Genomic DNA, 22,568 nt, shown 5'->3' with positions numbered 1-22,568 from the left:
TTTCCTGCATCACACGACGAATGTGAAATAGAAAAGCACTTGTTATGCCGTCTAATGAAGAGCATGTCGGTGTGATATCTGAAGCTTGAATCCGGTTTAATCTCCTCTCTGCCCTTCTGTCTTCTTCTTATCCTCCTTTCACTTCCCCTGCAGCAGATTTAAGTTGCATTCATAAATATCTATTGGCAGACAGAGCTGATCTGGAGGGAGAAAACACTGGTGGTTAAACCTCTTTCGAAGAAATCGTAAGCTGAAGTTCAATGAAAAGGAGGTGGTATAGGATGAGAGGATGTAGCTTACCTGGTATGTGAAGTTATCTCAGGTCAAACCAGGTAAGCTGATTTTCTAGTCTGCCAACCCTTTAACACCAACAACGCCATGGTCATGGTTGGATACATTTAAAAATCCATCATCATATAAATATTTGATGTCGGCCCACATTGTGACCTGCTTTGTCATCTTCCTACATTCATGCTTCTCAGTCGCTCTAAACCGAATCTATTTGAACAAAACAGGTAAACAAGTCTGTCTACCAGCAGGAGTGATCTGAATGTTCAGCTCAGCTGTGAAGCTTCAAATCTGTGGTTTGGACTTCACACTTGTAAATTACAAAGGCTGCGTTAAAGACAGACAGCTGCTGGTGATGCTGATCACCATGGCGATGGCGATGACTTCACTGCTGAGTGACTGGATAATTTTCAAAATGGCCTTATAATCAACCACAGTCACAACAAACAGACTCTTAAGATATCTTTATCAAAATGTATCCATATATCCTCAAATGACCCCCACAAACACACTGCATCAGGTTACTTGTAAAGCTGTTTTAAAGGAATAATCTTGGCTTCCTGGATGGAGTCTTGCCATCACCAGGATTATTAGGCAAACAGCAGAGACTTCACAGTTACCTCACCCGGAAAAGAAAAATATTTCCAGCAAGTAACCTCCCTTAAAACCACAACTTGTCATTTTTACACTGTGGATTTTGTACGGGATAAACAAATGGGATATATGTGTTAATAAGTGAGCTTTAGAGGTGCTGGTAATCAGTCCAGCTGTTTCCTGTCTTTATGCTAAGCTAGGCTAACTGACTGATATCGATCTTCTCGTCTAACTCTCTGCACAAGAGCCCCTTTACACTAGGCTTGTCGCGGTAGTCGGTGTTACCGGTGTTACACAGTAGTCGGGCACATACCGATTACATTACGTACCCACCGCCCCCCACCGTCGTTTTGCTCTTTTTACAGATATAAAACCCATTTAGTTAATTTTGGCAGATCAGCACCGTGTAATCAATACAAAGTCGGACGACGGACGCTACAAACTGACAGTGAATGCATTTGCTCCATACGGAGTCTCAGCTCAGAGCAGCAGGTGTCATATTTCACACACATGGACGCCGTAACGTTAATGAGGCCATCGCTGTGCGGAGGACGGCGCGGTCACAGCCGGTGTGCAGGTGGAACCAGAGGACAGACACACGGCCACGACGTTAAAGATCAAAGTAAGCACGCTACAGATATTGACCGTCATCTTTTCTTGTAAAACGTCCGATGTTAACGGTAACATCGGTGTTGTCACAAGTTTATTAACCGGTGGGAAAATGTCCTCACCGTCACATTACAACTTTCACACCTGGCATTATAACGTGTCTGGAATCCAGATTGTATCTAGATATGATCGAACCTGTTTACATTTACACCTGGTATTAATATGTGTCGCCACTGTTCACATTGGGATCCAATTGCGATCCGATTGCTCTGTCTGAGAGGGCTGAGAGGAAGGCTGCATTACGCACAGGCTTGCAGCCAGGCCCTGCTGGGGAGGCGGTGCATAATGCACGGACACATCAGTCTCAAAGCGCCACCGTTTAGGGGGAGAGAGCCCGTAAATCTGCTAGGCTCCACACATCAAGGTTTAACAACCAGATTGGGTTAGCACAACATTCAGTCCCACTTTATATGCCACTGTAGAGACTGTGCTCTGCGGATACATTTTCTAAAAAACACCTGATGTGTTTTGCGGTTGCTACAATGAAAGAATCTAAAAACATCTATGGTGCAATTGCTTGCATATAACTTGTGCAAGTTACTGTGCTAACCTAGCATTAGACGATAACCTAGAATAAAGAAGATACAAATCCTGCATAAAGTGTGTCTGATGGACCACATAAACTGGGCGACTGAAAACTACTCATTGCTGATCATAACATCTATAAACCTATGCCACATAAAAACACAAAACCCAGAGTTGTTTTCAAATTATGTTCAAGATAATCGAGACAGAAGCTGCACAACCCACAGGCTCATCAAGGTGCATTTTGATATACCTAGTGTTGTAGCCTCCAAAGCAGTCCCGCCTCACAGAGATTTTTATACGGCAAAAGCTTAAATCTGCTACTGCACTAATCAAATCCCATCTTCAAACATGTCAGATTAGATTTCACAATAATTTCATGTGAGATGCTGCATCCCACTAAGCCTCCAACAAAGGATTGAAAAGAACATGGTCCTCCTCAATAAGCATTGAGTGTAATAAATAAACAGAGCGTGGAGAGCGTATTTATTGTGAGTCGGAGTGATTCAGAGCTGTAGCCTCTCCTATTTTGTGGTGGCCTTGAGAGAGAGAGAGATTTTATGATGAGGGGAGGCAGGGACTGCTCCTCAATCTCTACACTAACACAACCTTATTCACCCTGTTCCTCACACACTTCATGTATTACTGGTTTCATTGCACTGTTCCTTCATCTCTCAGTCACTGCATTACCTTCTTTATTCTTCAGTTTCAATTTCTTTTTCTCTCAATCCCTCTCCCCTCACGCGTTCTTTTGTCATCTCTCATCTCATATTCCCCAGTTTCTCTCTTTTGCGCCATTTCACTTTCTCATTTTCTTCCTGGTTGTCTATCCACATTCATCTCTCTCTCTCTCATCCCTCCCCCCACGGCGCTCTGCTGCCTGGCTGTATGTTAGCGTGTACGTAGTAGTAGTGGTGGTGGTGGTGCTGCTGCTGGTGGTGGTGGAAGAATGGATGGAGAGGATGGAAAGGGAGGTGGAGGGAAGAGGCGCTGGGGCGGAGGTGGTGGAGGGGGCCTTTCGGTGAGCAGGGGGTTGCCATAGTAACAGGCTGAGCCAACCAGTAGCAGGGGTACTCGTAACGGTTAGCCGTATATGGCAGTCTGGTGAGGGAGGAAGTGGGATTCATCAATCCAATCCTCGCAGGAAGAGGAAGGAGCGTGGTAAAATAATTATGCCACTGCAGTTTTGTCCACTAGCAAACATTGCTGAATTAATACCAGGAGATGGTCCAAATAGGATGACATGCAGATAATTAATGCACACACATGATGGCACTCATACAAAAACAGACCCCTACACGTACGCAGAGAAATTCACGAACACACGTACGCACACAACACAGTCACATAATGATGCACAACAAATGTCTGCGCTTGAGGCTCTGTGTGTGTGTGTGTGTGTGTGTGTGTGTGTGTGTGTGTGTGTGTGTGTGTGTGTGTTTGTGTGTACGGTGTGTGTGTGTGTGTGTGTGTGTGTGTGTGTGTGTGTGTGTGTGTGTGTGTGTGCACACCCAACACATTTCCAGATAACTGTCTCCACTCCAGTCGCATAGAGAAAGAGCAAAGCTAAGCAAAACCCACAGGAGCGGCACACACTATAGCTGAATAAAATATGGAGCACACACTCTCCTCTCTCATCCTCTTGTCTGTTCTCAACCTGAACCCTCTGTCTGTGTTTCTCTCTTTCACTCTCATACACACACACATACATACACACCCACATCTGTCTCTCTGATGCTCTTTATTAGAAGAGTACTACAGAAAAATAAACCTCTAAGAACACAAACAACTACTGAAGAAACGTGCACCATCATGAGCGCTGTGGCTTTCCTCCAAGAGGCACCACTGGCCAGTGTACTGATGAAATACAGTATGTGTGTGTGTGTGTGACTGTCTGTTAGGCTGTCAAGCTGTAAGTCAATATAGTGTGGATGTGTGCTACAGTATAGCTAGCTAGCGGTGTCTGTCTCCCACAGACAGACCATTAGCATCAGCAGGCCTGTCTGACTCATCGCCACACTGCAGGAGCCGGGGTAACACACTGTGACTGCGAGTGCATGCGCCCACACGTACAGTACATCAACACAAAACAACACACAAACATGAATGAACCCAATGACACAAAAAAAAAGCATTCAAAAATGATAAACATCAAAACACACACTCAAAACACACTGAGAGGTGTTCAAGGATGTCAGCTCCTCAATGATCAGAGCATTTTGTACGGAGAGATGAAATGATTAGTTGATCAACAAAAAATAAATTACAATTCTGGTCACTCATTTATTAAGCAAAAATGCCGAACTGTTGCTGCTTTCAGCTTCTAAAGTTTGAGAATTTGCAGTTTTTCTCTTTTTTGTATAATATTAAACTGAATATCTTTTGAATATAAATTTGGGGACTCCACTACTAACTGTAAATAACTGACAGATAGAGCTGAAGTGATTAGTCAATTAAGCCTCCCACACATGATCAGCAGTATAATCGCTCTGTGCTGACTGTGCCATTGTTTTCTTATGGGGAGAGCAGTGCCGCCCAACTAGACGGAAGCGCTACCCTTGGCGTGGCGGGGTAGCCACGCCAACACAATAGTGATTTCGAGTGGCGCACCACTCAAAATCGGCATTAAGTGCTGCAAGTTCAAATTATTTCAAATTTGACCTCGGCTGCCGCTGACCTTTCAAAGCGCAACCAATGAGAACAGCAACTGTTGTTGTTGCCTAGAAACAGTGAATGCCGTTCCTTGCGCTTTTTTTGGTGACATATGGTGTCTTCAAATGAAACTCGTGAGCTTGTGTTTATAACATGGGAAGTCGTGTACACGATATGCTTGGCGTTCAAGTAGTTAAGTTGTGAGAATATCGCTGCTAAGCAACGGCAGTATTAATGTTACTGTCGGCGTCTAGAAGCCACAGAGGCTAATGCTTTAGCAAGCTAGCGAGTGGGTAACATAATGCAGGAAATGCAAAGGAATAATGACAGAGGAAAAAGATGAGGCCGTTGGGAATATCAACATTTTCCTCAAACATATTGTAAAATTACGAAGAAAAACAATATATGATGATGTAAGATTACGATATATTCACTTATGCATCGAAACATTAACTTTCATAGCCTCTGCCATTTCTGACGTCAACAAAAACGTCACAACTCGTGAACTCGGAGCTTTCAGAAACTTTCCACTTATGAGGTCGTGATACCTGCTGCCTCTGCGCCCTAACTCGGGGTGAGCTTAGAACTAATTTCTAATCATGTGAAGGCAGGTTTCATTTATTTGTTGATTTGTTGAAATATACCTGCCACAGTTTTGATAACTGATTTGATGATAGATATTTATCAAGTTAAAGTGACAAACATTCCCTAATTCAAGCTTCTCAATTACGAGGATTTGCTGCTTTTCTTAGTCTTGAATGATAGTAATCTGAATATCTCAGGGTTTTGGAAGATTGGTTGGAGCAATTTGTAGACGTCACCTGGGCCTTCAGGAAATTGTGACCAGCATTTTTCACTATTTTCCAATATTTTATAAAGCAAAAACGAATCGAGAAAATAATAGGTGGATTAATTGATAATGAAAATAATCTTACGTTCCAAACAGCCTGTGTTATACACAATAAGATTAGTGCTCATCTGTGGCTACAAAAATAGACAAGGCAGAGAGGAGAGGGGGTTTATGGGATAGATGAGGGTGGTGGCGTAGGTAGAGGGAGGTGGATTTCCTCCTTTCTTTTTGTTACGGCTACTACAAGGACAGAGAGGGGAGCAGACGCCCTACAGTCCCAATTATAGATATCTTAGGACTGGGTAAACACGGACCATTAAAGCCGAGCCAAAAACACACACTCCTTAAAAGCGAGGACAAGCCACCGCTCAGCAGGAGATGTGTGTATGTGTGTGTGTTGGCGAGTGTGTGCATGCTGCAGCTCAAGCACCCCGCATTTCCTGTGTACGTGTGCACAAGTGTGTGTACTCAATTACCCTGTAGAGAAATAAATTGGTTGGAGGGAGAGGAGGGGGCGAAGGAGACAAGGGGACAGGCTGCCGGAGGGAGACATTAAATTGATCCCCGTCTTGCAGTTTTGGAGTTATCTGGAAAAAAAAATGTGGTGCATGTGTTTGTGTTAGGGGTCCACATGTGCGGAGAGGAGTGATTTAAGCTCAGCCTCAGCAGGGAGTCTGCCATTTGTCCAAACACACATCGGCACAATGGAGCAGAGCTGGTGTGAGCCTAATGGTTATAGACACAAACAATTAGAATCGCAAACTCAGCCAGCTTCAGCGTGTGTGAAATACACCTGTAATCCTGCTCTGCCTCGCTGCAAAGACGTCTTCTAGCTGCATGAATTCTCAAAGCTGCAATGTGTGATTCATTTTTGATCAAAATCAATTAGTTTTTTTCCAACAGATTTGTGAGACTGTAATATATAAAAAGATTAGGAGCTTAGCTGGTTTACACCCAATATAACCCCGGCAATACTGAAAACTGAGATTATGTGTCGACGCCTCGTAAATACTGAAATGTAATCCCATATTCTGAAAACTCTCACCCTATTTCATGCTGCCACTCTCATCTTTCTGTGCGGAAGTATGCAGCGCTGAAACGATTAGTTGATATTTGATGAATTGTTGCCTTTTCTAGGGCAAAAATTCCTAAAATTCACTGGTTCCACCTCCTCAGATGTTCATTTTTGCTGCTTTCTTCAGCCTTTTCAGTAGCAAACTAAATACTTTTGGACTGCTTGTCAGACAAAACAAGCAGTTTGAAGGCTATGCGAGATTGTGGCAGGCATTTTTCGCTATTTTCAGACATTTTGTCGACCACACAATTAATCAACACGTTGAGAAAATAACCGACACATGAGTTGATAATGAAAAAATCGTGAGCTGTAGCCCTACGTGTGTGTGCATATGAAAGTCTGCACAGTACATGTAAAGGTAGAAGTAAGATAGGTGCTTTGTTGAAGGAGAAGGGGTGTCGTCTGGTCAAACTATTTAAAGAAATCAAATCACGCACTCACACAATCCACACTGAAGCAGGCAATCCGAGACAAAAATAAAGCGGCAGGTACAAAAATAGACACACAAAAAAGGATGAGGCAGACAGACAGAGACAAAGTGATGTTTAAGATATTTATAACACTCAGACTCGCGTGAGAATTCACCCGACTCAAACTCACTTAATGACACACACACTCTCATTCAACCACCCACACACAGGCGCACTCACATCTCCCACTGGGGTCATGTGGCGCATCTGTGCGACACAGATACGACCTTCGGGATAGAAGAGGATAGAGCACACACCTTCAGTGTAAGAGGCAAACGGCTCGGGCTCCAGAGAAAGGGTAGTGATGTCGGAGCACAGGACCTGGATGGGGCTCAACATCCTGGGGGAGGACTCCAGGGTGGAGAGGGGTGGACAGGATGGGCGGAGCTCTTCAGGCTATAGCCAGGAGCAGCCCTGCAAGAGGAGCAAGGGATGGAGGGAAGGGAAGGGAGGAAGGGGAGCAGAAGGTAAGGAGGGTAGGACCAGGGAAAGTGGATGGGGGCACGGGTAGGGACTGAGTTACTGCATCACCATCATCTGGCCATGAGTACTCACCAGAAAATAAAAATACTTATGGTATATTTATGATCATTCTGTATCTATACAACATGATGTATTCACATGTTGGGTTTGGCAGGAAGGCTTGCAAGACATGCAGGATTGACAGAGAGAGACAGCTCATAGGACAGAGTCTGAATGTGTTTTAGTAGGCCTCTTTTCTGACAGGTGAAGTTCTGCAGGTGTAACAAGAACCGTAGATAGCTTTCACATTTCCCCAGAGGTGATTGACAATGATTGACAATTAGAAGGGAGCAGTGAGAGCTGGTGAAAGCTCACCTACCCACATAAAAGTATGATGACTAACAGTTACTTCCATTATTGATTAATCTATCAAGTTAAAATGTCAAACATAATGACATCTGCTCATCACAGGTTTCTAAAGCCCAAAGCAATTTATAAACTGTTAAAGGGATAGTTCGGGTGTTTTGAAGTGGGGGTGTATGAGGTACTTATCCATAGTACTGTAGGTGTATTTCCTACAGTAGATGACGGTCGGTGCGCCCCTGACATCGAGAAACAAACAGGAGTACCAACACAGGAGCATGCGTAAGTGTACGCTATATTTAGAATATTTTCTGATGGAAAACTGAACTGATCCATCTACAGTAGATAATACACTGACTATGGATAAGTACGTCATACAACCCTACTTCAAAACACCCGAACTATCCCTTTAAATTTGCATGAGCAACAGTCGAAAAAGCCAAAGAAATACAGTTTGAAATGATATGAAATCTAGACATGGAAGTAAATATTAATGTTGGAGATGCTGCGATCAGCAAATGTTTGGTATTTTTACTTTTAGAGTTACACATACAACTTATATTTCTAAATATTTGTTGTTTTTACCTTGTAAAATTTCCAATTCTGCGGTTTTAAGTTTATAAGTGCGTGCATTATTTATGAGATGGAATCAGTTATAAATAATTTATTTACAAAACTGTCAGAAATGTAAAACTTCATAATTTTGATGCAATATATAATAATCATTTCCTCATCCATCCTTGAACCCAATGCCGCTCCAGTCGGAGGTTAGGGTGTAGCAAAGGGAGATATAGAGGAGGGCAAAGGAAGTGAGAGTAAGAGATGCAGGGAAGAAGGGAGGGGAGGGAAGTTAAGGTGGAGGGAGGTTAAGCATCCCTCCCCTGTAGGAGTTAAAGGGCAGGGGAATCCCCACGGGATACAACACACTGTTATGTATGCGCACACACATATAAACGCACACTAAACCCTTGCAGACAGACACACACACACACACATAGAGACCTGAGCAAACAAAAACAAAACCCAGTGTGCACTCAAAAGACGCAGACATGAATATGAATGCAACACAGACAAAAAAGTAAAGAAAGATGGAGACACACAGGAGCTGACGAAATACACCCAAGCATATAATCACATGCACCACCTCTCTTTCTCTTTAACACACACACACACACACACACACACAAACACACACACACACACACACACACATACAGAGGCACATTGTGTTTGAGCAGCCTTTAGAGCACTGTTGGATAATTGTTTGGCAGACGCGGCACTTCAGCACCGGGCAATGCTGTGAGTTGCATTAGAGGACCGATGGGGAAAGGGAGAGAGAGGGAGGCAGTGGGGGATGGAAATGGGGAGGAGGACGAGGGGGTGGGGGGAGGGATGGGGTGAACGTTGAGGAAAGGTGGAGGGGGTTGGAGTGGATGTAGTAGAGGAGGCAGGTAATGAATCATTTTGTTTATTTGTGACGCAAAATTACCTTTTTTTGAGTCAAATGTAAGATTGATTTTTAGAGCACAATTTCTACTTATTCCCCCGCAACTATCTATTTCCATGCCGTCCATGTGTTGCCCAGTTCCTTTCAGACCGATAGTGTTCAGTGGTGTGTCCACCTCATCAGCAATTCACCCTGAATAATGTCCGTGTCTGCCTGAGATGTGTGGAATAATTAATACTGCCATTATTGGTGGGTGGGGACGAACTGTCAATCATATTGGCCAAGCATGAAAAGTGGCGTGTTTATCATCACGGACTGTTGCTATGGCGATAATGGATGGTTGGTGATGGATGTTAAGACTCTGAAATGGACAAAGACACATATTTCTCATGCAAACACTGTATGTGTAAGAAAAGACAGACACGCACACACACACACAGATATTCTTCAATCTTCTCAGCAGTATGTTGAATGCACACACAAGCGTTTACACAATCAACAGGCAGCACTACAGGTTTCCCCTGACTACAGTATGTGCTTCTGTGTGAGGGATATTATATTACAGGCACAGACACAGGAAGCATAATAATTCCCTTTCTGCAGTGATACGAGGATCACAAATGAGCTCGCAACACGTTCATGACCCCCAAATGATAATCCGCTGTTCTGGTCTAAGAGGCGTGGCGAACAATGAGCTGAGTGTAAGAAACAGATTGGGGACAGACCGACAGGCAGGGAGGCGGACGGGGAAACTAGAGTGCAGGTGAGATTAGTGGTGTAATTGAGATTAGCAGGAGGGAGGAGGGGGTTATCCAAGGTTATAATCCATCTGTTTTTATGAAACAAACCAGAAGAATTCATTGGTTTTGACGGCCTATGTGCCACTGAATTTTTGTATATTCCCCCGCCTGAGAGGTGATACTCGAAATATTCAATTTGACACCATGCATGTGTGTGTGACACAGGCCAGATCAATACTTCCCTGCAGTGTGACAAAATAGCTGTTACAGAAGGTAAGGAAGTGGTTATAAAAGCATAAATAAACAAAAACACAGGAGAAGGGAAGGAAGGAAGAGCCTAAAATGTCTTAATTTTGCAGAGAGGAGAGTTTTTTCTCATTAGTTCTTGTCAACAACTCTGTCTGATCAACAGAGCTTACAGAAGATTAGGAAGCCGTCCTGAGCTTGTTTTTGCATACACACACTTTGTCACACACACATTCCAGACGTCCGACACATAGAAACACACTCACATGGTAGCACACTTAAACACACACTTTGTTACATATACACAGCTTCCTCTGTCACGCTCTTACCTTCAGTCACATAGTTGTGGTCGGGGAGGAAGCCGCGGTGGTTGAGCGTCGGGGTGGCGTCAGTGTCTTCGCCCATCAGCGGGGCTGGGGGAAGCGCCCGTCTCGGTGGGGCAGCGTGGCGGTGGCAGATCGGTGGTGGAGGGGGTGGTGGGGATGCCGGCCAGCGCAGCGCCCATACTGTTGCCCGCAGACGCCTCCTCAGCACAAGGGCGCAGAGCCGGGCATCCTATCCTTAAATGAGGAGGGAGCGGGCCGGTCCCGAAGGAGGGATGGATGCCTGTAGGAGTTCACACGACTGCTTCTGGGAGCCAGATGCAAACCTGCAGGAGGAGGATTATTTGAAAACAGTTCAAAAGAGGTGAGGCGAGGAAAATCCAGCGCAGCCCGTGTTCACTCTGCAGCTGCTGAGCCCAGGTGTGGCCCGACCAATTCAAACACAACATACACAACCCTGTGCTCTCAGAAATGGGTAAAGTCCCTACTTAATAATGCTCCAAGAGAAGAGAGGAGATGAAGAGGAGGAGGAGGAGAGTAGGGGGAGGGGAGAGAGGGATGAGCAGAGCCCCTGGTCGGTGTATCTGCAGTGCTGCTGCTTCTGCAGTGAACTCACACTCACACATATACACTCATATACAGTGGGACAAACACTCACTCACCTACACACTCGGCAGCGTGTGGGTCAGGTAGTCCTCGGTGGATCCTCCATGAATAATGTCTCTCTCCTCCTCGGCGGGTAACTGTCTCTCTGGTTTCTCGGCTGTTCCAGTACGAGGAGGAAAACCCTACTGGCCCTGCGTTCTGCTGCAGTCTGCGCTCTGGCGTATGTATGAAAGGCAGAGTGAGAGGTAGAGAGAGGGGGAGGGAGAGTGAGAGAGAGAGAGAGAGAGAGAGAGAGAGAGAGAGAGAGGATCTGTCCTGCTGCGCTGGTACGTGTGCGATGCATCAGAAAGAGCATGCCCCGCCCTCTCCTCGGCGCAGCCAATCATCACAGAGCTGAGATCTGCCTGACCACTGACTGATTAAATGTGATAAAGAAACAGAGAGGGATGAGTTAATTTGTTATTATTTCTTCTGTCTGGCGTTGTTCAGGGATTGTGTTGTTGGGTTTTCTATGATGTGATTTTGTGTTGATGAAAATTTGAAATTCAATAAACTTTAAGTCACAAAAAAAAGAAACAGAGTGGGATGGAGTGGGTTGAAGTACTGAAGAGGCAGAGTGTCTTATAAGGTTGTTGCTAATGGGAGATAGGGTGACCAGGTGTCCCACTTTACGAGGGACTGCACAGCATTTTTATCCCTTGTCCCACATATTGAGACGATGTCCCACATCTTGATCTGCTCTAGTTTTCAAAAGTCAAACCACTGCAGGACAGATGCTTTTTTAAAATCTAGCTTTTATCCAATGGCTGTGAAGAAAGCCGGGAAGGCTGTCATCACGGCGCTGTGTTTGCTGTCAAACTGCGCACAAGTGGGTCGAGTGCAGGTTAACATTTCACGGTCTTTGCTACGCTATGCCCAACGGAGAAAATTCCGATTTATTTAGGCGGAATATGATGGAAACTACCACAAAGAAAAAGAAGAGCAGCTACAACAAAGACTGTGAAACTACTCATAAGTATTTATAAGCCAGTAGAAGGCGATTCTCAGAGTTTTTTGGTGAAATTTGCCAGTTATTTTTCTATTTCACACGGGGGGAATACGACATGAAGCGACACAGTTCATGTGAGTCGCACAAGAAACGTGCGGCTCAAAAGGAGATGTGCTGATCTATGGATGCATTCGGGCAAAGCATAGAGATGTTACAAGATAAGGGGCAGAAGAGAAATGTTTATTATTTAAGTTAGATAGACATTATATAAAAAATGTACACTACCTCTCAGCCTTGTCCCACATTGTCCCACACAAACATACTCTTTGTCCCACATTTGGTTTGTTAGGATCTGGTCACCCTACTGGGAGAGAAAGCAGAGAACGCCAGAGAGAGGATGAGACTGTTTCACTTGACTGAGTGCTGAATATGAACCACAGCACAGTGACTACTAGAGGAATTACCTGGAGACATAGTTCAATTAGCAAAGAGACGACTAACACACAGTTTTAATACACAGCAGAACCTCTTCTAGGTAGGGCTGAGGGATAATTCAATTACCGTCTATCAACTTAGAGCTGTATCATATCATGATATCGTTCTATGAATTTCTTTATAACTTCTGGGAATTGTGGAAAATAAGCTTTTTCGCTTTCTTGTTGCAAGTTCGATGAGAGGATCACTCTCATATCTGTCTGTTAAATATGATTATACCGCCAACAGTCGGTTAGCTTAGCTTAAAAGGGATCAGTAATGACTACTGACTGTAAGAGCAATACTTAAACTCACACACCAACATACACACACACACACAGAGGCGTCAGTCAGAGAGTGAGGGGCTGCCAGTGACAGTTGGTGCCATCACTGGTGCTGGCTGTCTGCCACCAGGCTTTAAACCCCCCCACAGCAGGGAACAAGAAGAGCTGTTTATCTGACTTACTCCAAGACTGCCAGCATTGCCCTCCCCCACCCACGACTAACCAACGATGGGCAATGCTCCACTGCCATATCTGCCCTTCTAACTGCCCCCTGCCAGCCGAACATCCACCACAAAGCTCCCCTAAGCCCACCCACTGTTCCCCATATATAGCTACTGTTCTACCTGCACATCTCCACCTATTCACCATATGCCACCAAAACCCCCCTCTGGTTAAATCTATAAACCCATAAGGTTTCGGTGTTTACCTCCCATCAGTGTAAGATCGGACCCAAAGCAGAGAGGGAGAGGTGAGACACAATACTTATGTTTTTATTGTTTTCACTATTCTTTGACGTTCTTTCATATCTACTGGTCTATGTCAGCGCGTTCTCATCCCAACTCTACGCTTTGTCAGACCCCTCGGTGTCACTTTTCGATGGCAGTAAATACGAGCTTAATGTTGTGAAGTAAACAAAAACACTTGCTTAGGTTCAGGCAATAAAACCACTATAGTTAGGTTTAGGAAAAGACAACATGGTTGGCCTTAAAACTACTATGTTTGTACAGTGAAAATAACATTGAACGTTGATCAGACAAACTGAGCAGTTTGAAGACATTAAAGGTCCCATATCATGCTCATTTTCAGGTTCTTACTTGTATTTTGTGTTTCTACTAGAACATGTTTACATGCTGTAATGTTAAAAAAAAAAAAAACTTTATTTTCCTCATACTGTCTGCCTGAATATTCATGCTCTGTATAAAACGCTCCGTTTTGGTGCTTTTCAACGGGATTGCAAAGGAATTGCGTTGCTAGGCAACAGTTTGGGTCCATGTTTACTTCCTGTCAGCTGATGTTATTTACATACACTGCAACAGGAAATAAACTGGGACACATTTAGAATGTTTACATTTAAAACCATGTAATGGTCTAAATATTGTATATTTGTGACATCACAAATGGACAGAAATCCTAACGGCTTTCAAACGCACAATTTCTGAATACAGGCTGTGTGTGTGTGTTTCTCCATATATTGAGCGTTTTGATAGTTTAACAGTATTTATATAGCACTTAAACCAGTTTTATAATATAAAAGAACCTGAAAACACTTTTTACAATATGGGACCTTTAAAGAAAAAATATAGATTAATCAATAACTAAAGATATTCACACAATTCCACTTAAACAAGAAAAAAATAGGTAAAAAACAGTATCATGACAAAGCATAAAAATAGACACAAATACACAATATCCAATCATTAAAAGTATAAGGTCTAGGTCCTACAATATGTCTTACAGTATGTCCATCTCTTGGTAGTGTTGAACTCTTCACCTCTCTTCAGGTTGATGGAGAACACCTGCTGTGACGTCACTGATTAGCATTGAAGCTAACCATAAGAAACATTACCGGACATATTCAACCCATAGAGAGCTATACAGAGGCAATTAGTAATACATACACTAACGTTAACAGAAATAACTATTACTTAAGGTAGGCTTTGGGGCAGAAAAACGATAACAAAAACCGTCTTGACACATTTTAGCCGTCTAGCATTGCTATGGCTAACAGTGCTAGCTAACAGTTGCCTAGTAACTCAGCTAGATAACAGTTGCCTAGTAACTTATCTAGCTGTTGCCTAGTAACGTAGCTAGCTGTGTTAACGTTCAGCCACAGTGCGTCTGGATGAATAGTGGATATGTTAAGTACAGTATTCACTGACCTTTTAACTCTGGCTTGTCCTCCACCAACACACGGGATGAAACACATCTACTTTAGCTTGCTAAATGTTCATCTTTCTTTACCAGCTGCCAGCTATGTCTGTCTGTACGTGGTGCTGGCAGGTAGCTTCCTGCTGCTGGGACACAGTGGGTTCATCATGAGGGAAATGGGACTGAACCAAACCATTTCAGGCTAAAAAACAAATCAAAAAGCTCAAACTGTTTGTTTTTTTAACAACAAAACTGTACCCCATTGTATTTGTGTGCCATCAGATTTTTTTTTTGTTGGTAAAATAACCCTTTAGGTAGGCCCATTTTTTATTTTTATTTATGTAAGATTAAAATGCTCCCTGAGGAGTTTGCACAACATAAAAACAATCTAATGAATACATTAGTTCAGGGGTCGGCAACCTTTACTATCAAAAGAGCCATTTTAGGCCAAAAAAAAAAAATAAAATCTGTTTGGAGCCGCAAAACATTTGAGCATTGTGATGAAGGTAACACAGTTTATAGTCTAAGTATATAGTATATAAGTCTAATGCAGTGAGGGCCAAAGTGCAAATGTACTACGGAGTATTAGGGCCACATTGAGGGAAAAAACATCTGAGATTTCCAGAATAAAGTCTTAACTTTACGAGAAAAAAGTCGTAATATTACGAAAATTAAGTCATAACTAAACAAGAAAAAAAGTCGTAATATTAAGAGAATGAAGTCATAACTTTACGAGAAAAAAAGAAAATAACACGTAAAATTACTACTTTATAATATTATTACTTTATTCTCATAATACTACAATTTTTTTTCTCGTAAACCTTTGACTTTATTCTCGTAAAATATTACGACTTTCTTCTCGAAATCTCAGATTTTTTTTTTTTTTCCTCAACGTGGCCCTAATACTCCGTCGTACCATCGTAAATTAAACCTACAACAATGATAAATACAACAGTTATTCATTTCCATTTTTAAAAATCCATTGGGAGCCACTGGAGAGGAGCTAAAGAGACGCATGTGGCTCCGGAGCTGCAGGTTGCTGACCCCTGCCTTAAGTGATCAACAGCTGTTCAGATATTACACCAAGTTTTAAAAAAAAATCCAATTTCAATGTCCTAAAATCCAATTTTTATGGTAGACAAAATAAGCTCTTACTGAAAGGAGGCACAGTAAAGAGAAGCTCAGACATCATCAGCCAGACTCTCTAACTGCCCTCTCTCTCACACTGTGAAATCCTCATCATCATAGTAATCACTTTAACACAGTAATCACCGTCATCACCCTGCATGTGGCAGGTTTTTCCAGGTACAGTAAATCCACTGCAGCTTGTCCTCGTTAACCTGCCGTCTCCTGACCCTGGGTCTGTGAGACGGCAGACTCATGGTCTGTCTGCCATTCAGCCGTGAAGACTTGGCCTCGGGACCGGTCCTGTTACCTTGGTGACAGTGGAGCGTGACTACCACCTATCCCCAACTTGGACCCAATGCCCTGGGGGTGAATCTGAGCTGCGTTGTGTCCTGCAGTAGAGACGGTGGGGACACTGGTGGAGAATCTTCATTTGGTCTTACATTTAATCACCACAACCAACTTTTTATGTTTTAAGACACAATACTCTTAGTTGAGGGAAAGATGTAATGTCCTGATTGCTGGGTCTTGATTTTCTAGTGAAATGGGAGGAGTTACTGAGAAAACAGGACAAAAATTTAAAAAGACAATCAAATAGCTCTGACCCTTTAAATAAACAAAAGGATTTAAAAAAAAAAAAAATGAAATCAATGTTTATCCCAGAACTTAAGAAATTAAATATTTACGTGTGCACAGGAGGAACTATAACTAACATGTTTAACTATTAACCTCTGTTAATAGTGATAAACAAAAGCAAGTCATCTCAGATTGGTATCAAAAAGCCATAATTCAACCCACATTCATTTTGCCTCATAATACACAAGAGGTACCCAGAATTGTCCCATGTAGACTGATTGTTTAAAGGTTCCATATCATGCTCATTTTCAGGTTCATACTTGTACTTTATGTTTCTACCAGAACATGTTTACATGCCGTAATGTTCAAAAAGCCCCTTATTTTCCTCATACTGTCTGTCTGATTATGCCTGTATTTATCCACTGTCTCTAACGCTCCATTTTAAGGCATTTCAATGGAACTGCAACAGAAACGTGTTGCTAGGCAACAGCTTGGATCCATGTTTACTTCCTGTCAGCTGATTGTCATTCACTTATGGTGCCCTCAAATGAAACTCATGAACTTGTGAATACAAGCTGGGAAGTCGTGTACATAATATGCTTGGCGTTCAAAGTGGTTAAGTCGTGAAAAACACCGCTGCTAAGCAACGGCAATATTAACGTTACTGTCGGCGTCTAGAAGCCACATAGGCTAACAATTTAGCAAGCTGGCAAGTGGCTAACATAATGCAGTAAATGCAAAGGCATAATGACAGAGGAAAAAGATGAGGCTGCTGGGAATATCAACATTTTCCTCAGACATATTACAAAATTATGAAGAAAAACAATATACGACTAAAATGACAATATATTAACTTATTATGTACCGTAAAATGAACTTCAATGGTCTCCACCATTTCTGACAACGTCAACAAACACGTCACAACTCATGAACTCGGAGCTTTCAGAAACTTCCCACCTACAAGGTCGTGAATACCACAAGAGGTGGGCGTTCATGTGGACTCTTTTCGTGAACACAGTAAACACGACCCCATTTGAAGGCACCAATACACTGCAACCGGAAATAAACTGAGACACATTTAGAATGTTTACATTCTGTGCAATGGTCTATATTTATTGTACATATTTGCTTGTTTCAAAGGCACAGTTTCTGGACACGAGCTGTGTGTATTTCTCCGTGGATTGAGTTATTTTTATACTTTCACAGTATTTATACAGCAATTAAATCTGCTATATTATCAAAAAACAGACATGGAAATCTCACTTTTTACAATAAGGACCCTTTAAGTTTAAAAAATGAAGTTTTCCAAATGTATGACAGAAATCAATTCTTGTGACCATCCTTGGAAACATGGGCTGCATCCCAAAGCTCTTAATTGCATCCCTGTTTCCCTCACTTGCGTCTCATCCTTGCGTCTTAGTCCCTCCCACCAGGGAAGCATGGAGAGACGCAAGGAAACCATGCGAGGAGAGAGGAAACGAGGAAATACGATTTAAGCGACATGGGACGGTCGTTTCCTCTGAAGCGTCACGTGAAGCGAAGTCCATTTCTGATGACAGCAGCAGCTGATCACAACTGGATCAGCTGTCAGTCAGCTTTAACAGCTGTTTATGTCTGAACTGTACTAATACTAATAAAGACAAGTGCTCTTTATACTATTTATTCATTATTAGAGTCTGTAGTTATTGATATTCTGGTTGTGAGTTAATTATTTAATAACCCAGAATATGACTATGGTGTTTTTTGAACACTGGACATTATTTATTGTGCTAAAGGGAAAATGTAAATGATGTAACTCATATCAAACCCGACGTTCAGGAATCATCAGCCTCATGTGACTGAATGGAAATGAAGATAAATGATGTAAAAGGTGTTTGTTGCTGACAGACAGACTCTCCTTTTCTCTCTGACTTTAATAGTTTCATTAATAAAAGTTAATGGGGGAAATAACAGATCATGAAAAGAAAAATCATTCTAAGAAATGCAGAAAGTTATTTTAAGTCAATTTATCTGGTATTATAAACCCCTCTCAGTGTCAGGCTGCTTCACTGACGGTGTGTGAAGGAGAGATACTGCAGGTCCTTCTGCTGCTGTTCAGAGCTTCAGTTAACACAGATTATAACTAGATGGTGAATCAGAAGACAACTAAACTATAAAACGTTTAATCTATGATCTGTCTTCACTCCGGTATGAAACTCAGTGATGCTGAGAGGTAAAGTTATCAGATCAGTCTGATCGGCAGCAGCGTCCAATCAGTAACTGATATCCAATAAGGGGGCGTGTCGGTCGGCAAAAGACTTCCGTGCAGGATACACTGGTGTATCCTCGCTCACAGCTCCTCCGGCAAGCCTCCTCGATCCTCGATCCTCGCTCCTCGATGCACAAATAAGGGCTTTGGGACGGTCTTCAAAATGGCGCACCAGAACAACTTCCGGTTCAAGCGAGGATCGAGGAGCGAGGAAACGAAAATTAAGAGCTTTGGGATGCAGCCATGGTGTCTTCGTCTTTGAGAATCCTATTTTTGGGCTAGTACAGTTCCCGCCATCACAGCTGATTGCATATGAGAGGGAAGTGATAAGGGAGTATAGTACAATTCTTTTATATACATTGAAAAACATGTAAAAAAAAATATTAGAACAAAACTAACACTGGCCAAAATTCCCTTTCTCTCTCTTAAGAGGATAAAAAGCAGAATCCCCAGCACAGTAAATTGACATCTGTAGAGGGAGTGGACTTTGAGACCCCGACACAATTCAGGCCTACAGCCGGTCCGCGTGATAACGATCAGCATCATTCATCAGGAGCACCGATGTGTCCAATCAGACGCAGCGATGCTTGTGAGTGTCTGTCTCTGTTGACCTGGTGCTTCTCTCCCTTCCCACCCCCACTTCAATGTGCAGACACAGGGTTGCTTAGCAACCCAAGAGCAGCCTATGGAGAACACACACTCATTCGTGCAAACACACACACATTTGGAAAACCCAGGAACTCTGAAGGAGGAGGATAATGTACTCCCACTCCACCCCTCCATCATGCTCTGTGACCCCCAAAATGTGAAGAGAAACAGCCAAACCCCGCTGCCTGGAGGAGATCCAACCCAGTAACCGTGGCCCAGTGACTTCTCCTCACAGACACGACAACATGCACACATAAAGTCCACTGCCTGAGTAGGAAGCTGCCCCTGCACTCAATATGCATAAAATAAATGCAACATAATAGTGAAACAATCCCATCAGCGTCTTTGACAAAAAGCCCTTGTTACCACGTCATATCTACATCCAGAACCTCACTTACTATTTTGTTATTGTGACTGATTAACGACGGAGTTAAGCGGGCAGCCATGAAATCAGCATTTCCAACAGACAAAGAAGAGCTTTTAGAAGATGAAAGTTAAAAGCGGCGTCTCCCCAGTCTAACACTATTAGCACATTAAGCGAGTGCTTAAATACAGTCAGCAGACGATGGATCAACGCAGGGCCTTGAGCGGGAGACAGCACTGTAATCCCCTAAAGGGGGGTTTCACTACAGTAATGGCAACCCGTATGAAACCGCAGCCCCTGGGGAGTGGTGGGACTGGGTAGATTATGAGCAGCCTTGGGGCGACGCTAAACCCCTTATAGCCCCGACACACACACACGCACACACACACACACACACACACACACACACACACACACAGAAAAAAGCAGGTAAGTGTACACACGTAAATACAACCATAAAATGCATGAAAAACCACACTTAAGCATGCTGGGAAAAGGAAAAGATAAAGACAAGGGAGGTGTACGCACATACAAATAAACACACACAATATCCACGAGTGTAATTTGACTGATTCCTTGCATCTCCAGCTGAGTAGGGGCAAATATTTCCTCTCTTTTTACGTCTGTAGGACATGTTTGGGGAGGAGGGTGCTGTAACTGGGGTGTCAGGGGGGGGTAATTTTACTCCTGGAGGATTACGGGTTGGTGATGGAATGACTCTTTGGGCCGAGGGCGAGGAGATGGCAGGAGGTTGAAAGTGTGTTTTTTTTTCTGGTGAATTAAAGCAGCAGCCTCGGGGGCAAAAGAAATAAACTGAAACATGGTGACATAAAAGGTAAAGAGCACATTATAGCCTGATCCCTGCTGGAAAACAGAATGATAACACCGTGGCCTGGTGATAAACACTGACTGGGACATGGATACCTGACATGGACACAGTTATTATTACATACCAGCTGTGAAAACAAACAGAAAGGACAAATTTATAAATCAAATCACTGTGGAGCCGTTATACTTTCATCTGGTTTTACAGTGCCAGAAGGTAAAACATGTGTAAACCACCAGACACATTATTTTGAGTGGGTATATCTATAAAATATCTACATACAACGTACCTTTTATTACATAAATGTACCCGTAGTGTATAGTCCTTCCAGCCTGATCAACTGTTCATTTGTTGCCTCTCTCCTCCCCCGGGGAAAAGCTGCTTAGAGCAGAAAGGAGATTACAAATGACCAAATACACAAACAGAAAACACTGCAAAGCCTATGTGACCCCTGCCTATGAATACACGCGCACACACACACACACACACACACACACACACAAACACACACCTATTTTGAAACCCAAATCTGCATATAGATTTAGGTTACAATTTGACCCAACGCTTTCATCCACACATAAATACAGTATTTACACAGTATATTCACTTAATGGTCTGTAAGAGCCTGCAGCTTTACTTAGTGGGGATTCAATCCTCACACACACACACACACACACACACACACACACACACACACACACACACACACACACACACACACACTGCCCTGATCTGACCCATAAATCCATACAACTCTATAAGCGAGACATGTACCCATTCCTACAACCAATGTAGGGCTGGCCTTTGGTTGTGCATTCTTTTAAACTGTTTCATTTTTATAACTGTGTGCAGAAAACCCAAAGGGAGAGACAGACACAGGTGACCTTTGGGGGGGAGGGGAGGTCACTGGAGGGGGTCACTGAATGTAATCACTCAATGAGCAAACCAAGGGCTCAGCAGCCCGGGGAATACACGGCCACAGCTCGGCCAAGCCTATCTCAGCAGTTGAGTGTGTGTGTGTGAAAGGGAGAGTGAGTGAGACAGGGACAAATGTCTCATCAACCTCCTCAAATGCCACATGCTCAAGGCTTGTTTATGTAGGTCTTTGTGTACAGTGATTGGGCACAAAACCACAGTCTTCGTTCTGTGTAAAATAAATTTTCTGACACATTATAGACCAGACAACTTATTGATTAATTAAGAAAATAATCAACAGATTAATCAACGATGAAAATAATCGTTAGTTGCAGCCCTATATCTACCAAAGTAGATTGAAATGTAATGTTTGTGTTACTATCTACTTTATGGTGGAAACACAACATTTAAATTTCATAATAAACCCACTGGAACTTTGGTAGATATCCACTTGATTTGACTAACTCAGCCTGCTGAAGACTCATGTAAACTGAACATAGATTTTGTACTCCGTCACTTAGATTAACTCACATTAGTAAGGAATGTTTTCAGGGCTGATGTGGAGTAGAGGAACAATTGCAGGGACTTAAGACTTGTCATACATAAGGGGATGAGCATATTGTTTTTTGATAAACTTAAAAAAATGGTAACCTATCCTTTAACGAAGAGTAACTGAGGTAAAAATGTCTTGGTACTGTTAAGATTGTTATAAAGGGACAAAACTGCACAGAGCTTTTCACACACTTACATACAAGCCAAACTGTAGGAGAGAAATTAGGTTTTGTGCAGGTTACCAAAATTACTTGCATACTCACATTTTGCCTTGTAAGCACATGCTTATAGACCGTGACCATAAGAGAGATGGCATGATGACACAAGTGCATACATCAGGGGAAAAGATCTCAAATATAGGGCATGTGTTAAAACATGCTGACAGCTAC

The 22,568-nt window shown here is 42.8% G+C and overlaps 1 protein-coding gene across 3 annotated transcripts in view; it reads right to left on the bottom strand.

Annotated features, from left to right (window-relative positions):
* The window catches only part of LOC141775444 (serine/threonine-protein phosphatase 2A 55 kDa regulatory subunit B gamma isoform), a 30,401-nt gene extending 15,450 nt beyond the window's left edge, over nt 1-14,951 (bottom strand). Inside the window, exons 1-5 of one of the 3 annotated variants that reach the window (XM_074648807.1) lie at nt 14,937-14,951; nt 12,584-12,659; nt 11,367-11,525; nt 10,711-11,030; nt 7,381-7,537 (exon numbers count right to left, since the gene is read on the bottom strand). In XM_074648807.1, coding sequence (XP_074504908.1) covers nt 7,381-7,462 — 82 coding nt within the window. In that variant the 5' untranslated portion in view covers nt 7,463-7,537; nt 10,711-11,030; nt 11,367-11,525; nt 12,584-12,659; nt 14,937-14,951. Of the gene's footprint in view, nt 1-7,380; nt 7,538-10,710; nt 11,031-11,366; nt 11,604-12,583; nt 12,660-14,936 lie in introns of those variants that run through there. The other 2 variants (XM_074648806.1, XM_074648808.1) reach the window with 2 other exon arrangements.
* Nucleotides 14,952-22,568: the final 7,617 nt, after the last annotated feature.

This window comes from Sebastes fasciatus, chromosome 10 (assembly GCF_043250625.1).
Source record: "Sebastes fasciatus isolate fSebFas1 chromosome 10, fSebFas1.pri, whole genome shotgun sequence".
NCBI lineage: Eukaryota > Metazoa > Chordata > Actinopteri > Perciformes > Sebastidae > Sebastes > Sebastes fasciatus.
The sequence above is the reverse complement of the archived record's forward strand: the minus strand, read 5'-3'. Positions and strand labels throughout refer to the sequence as shown.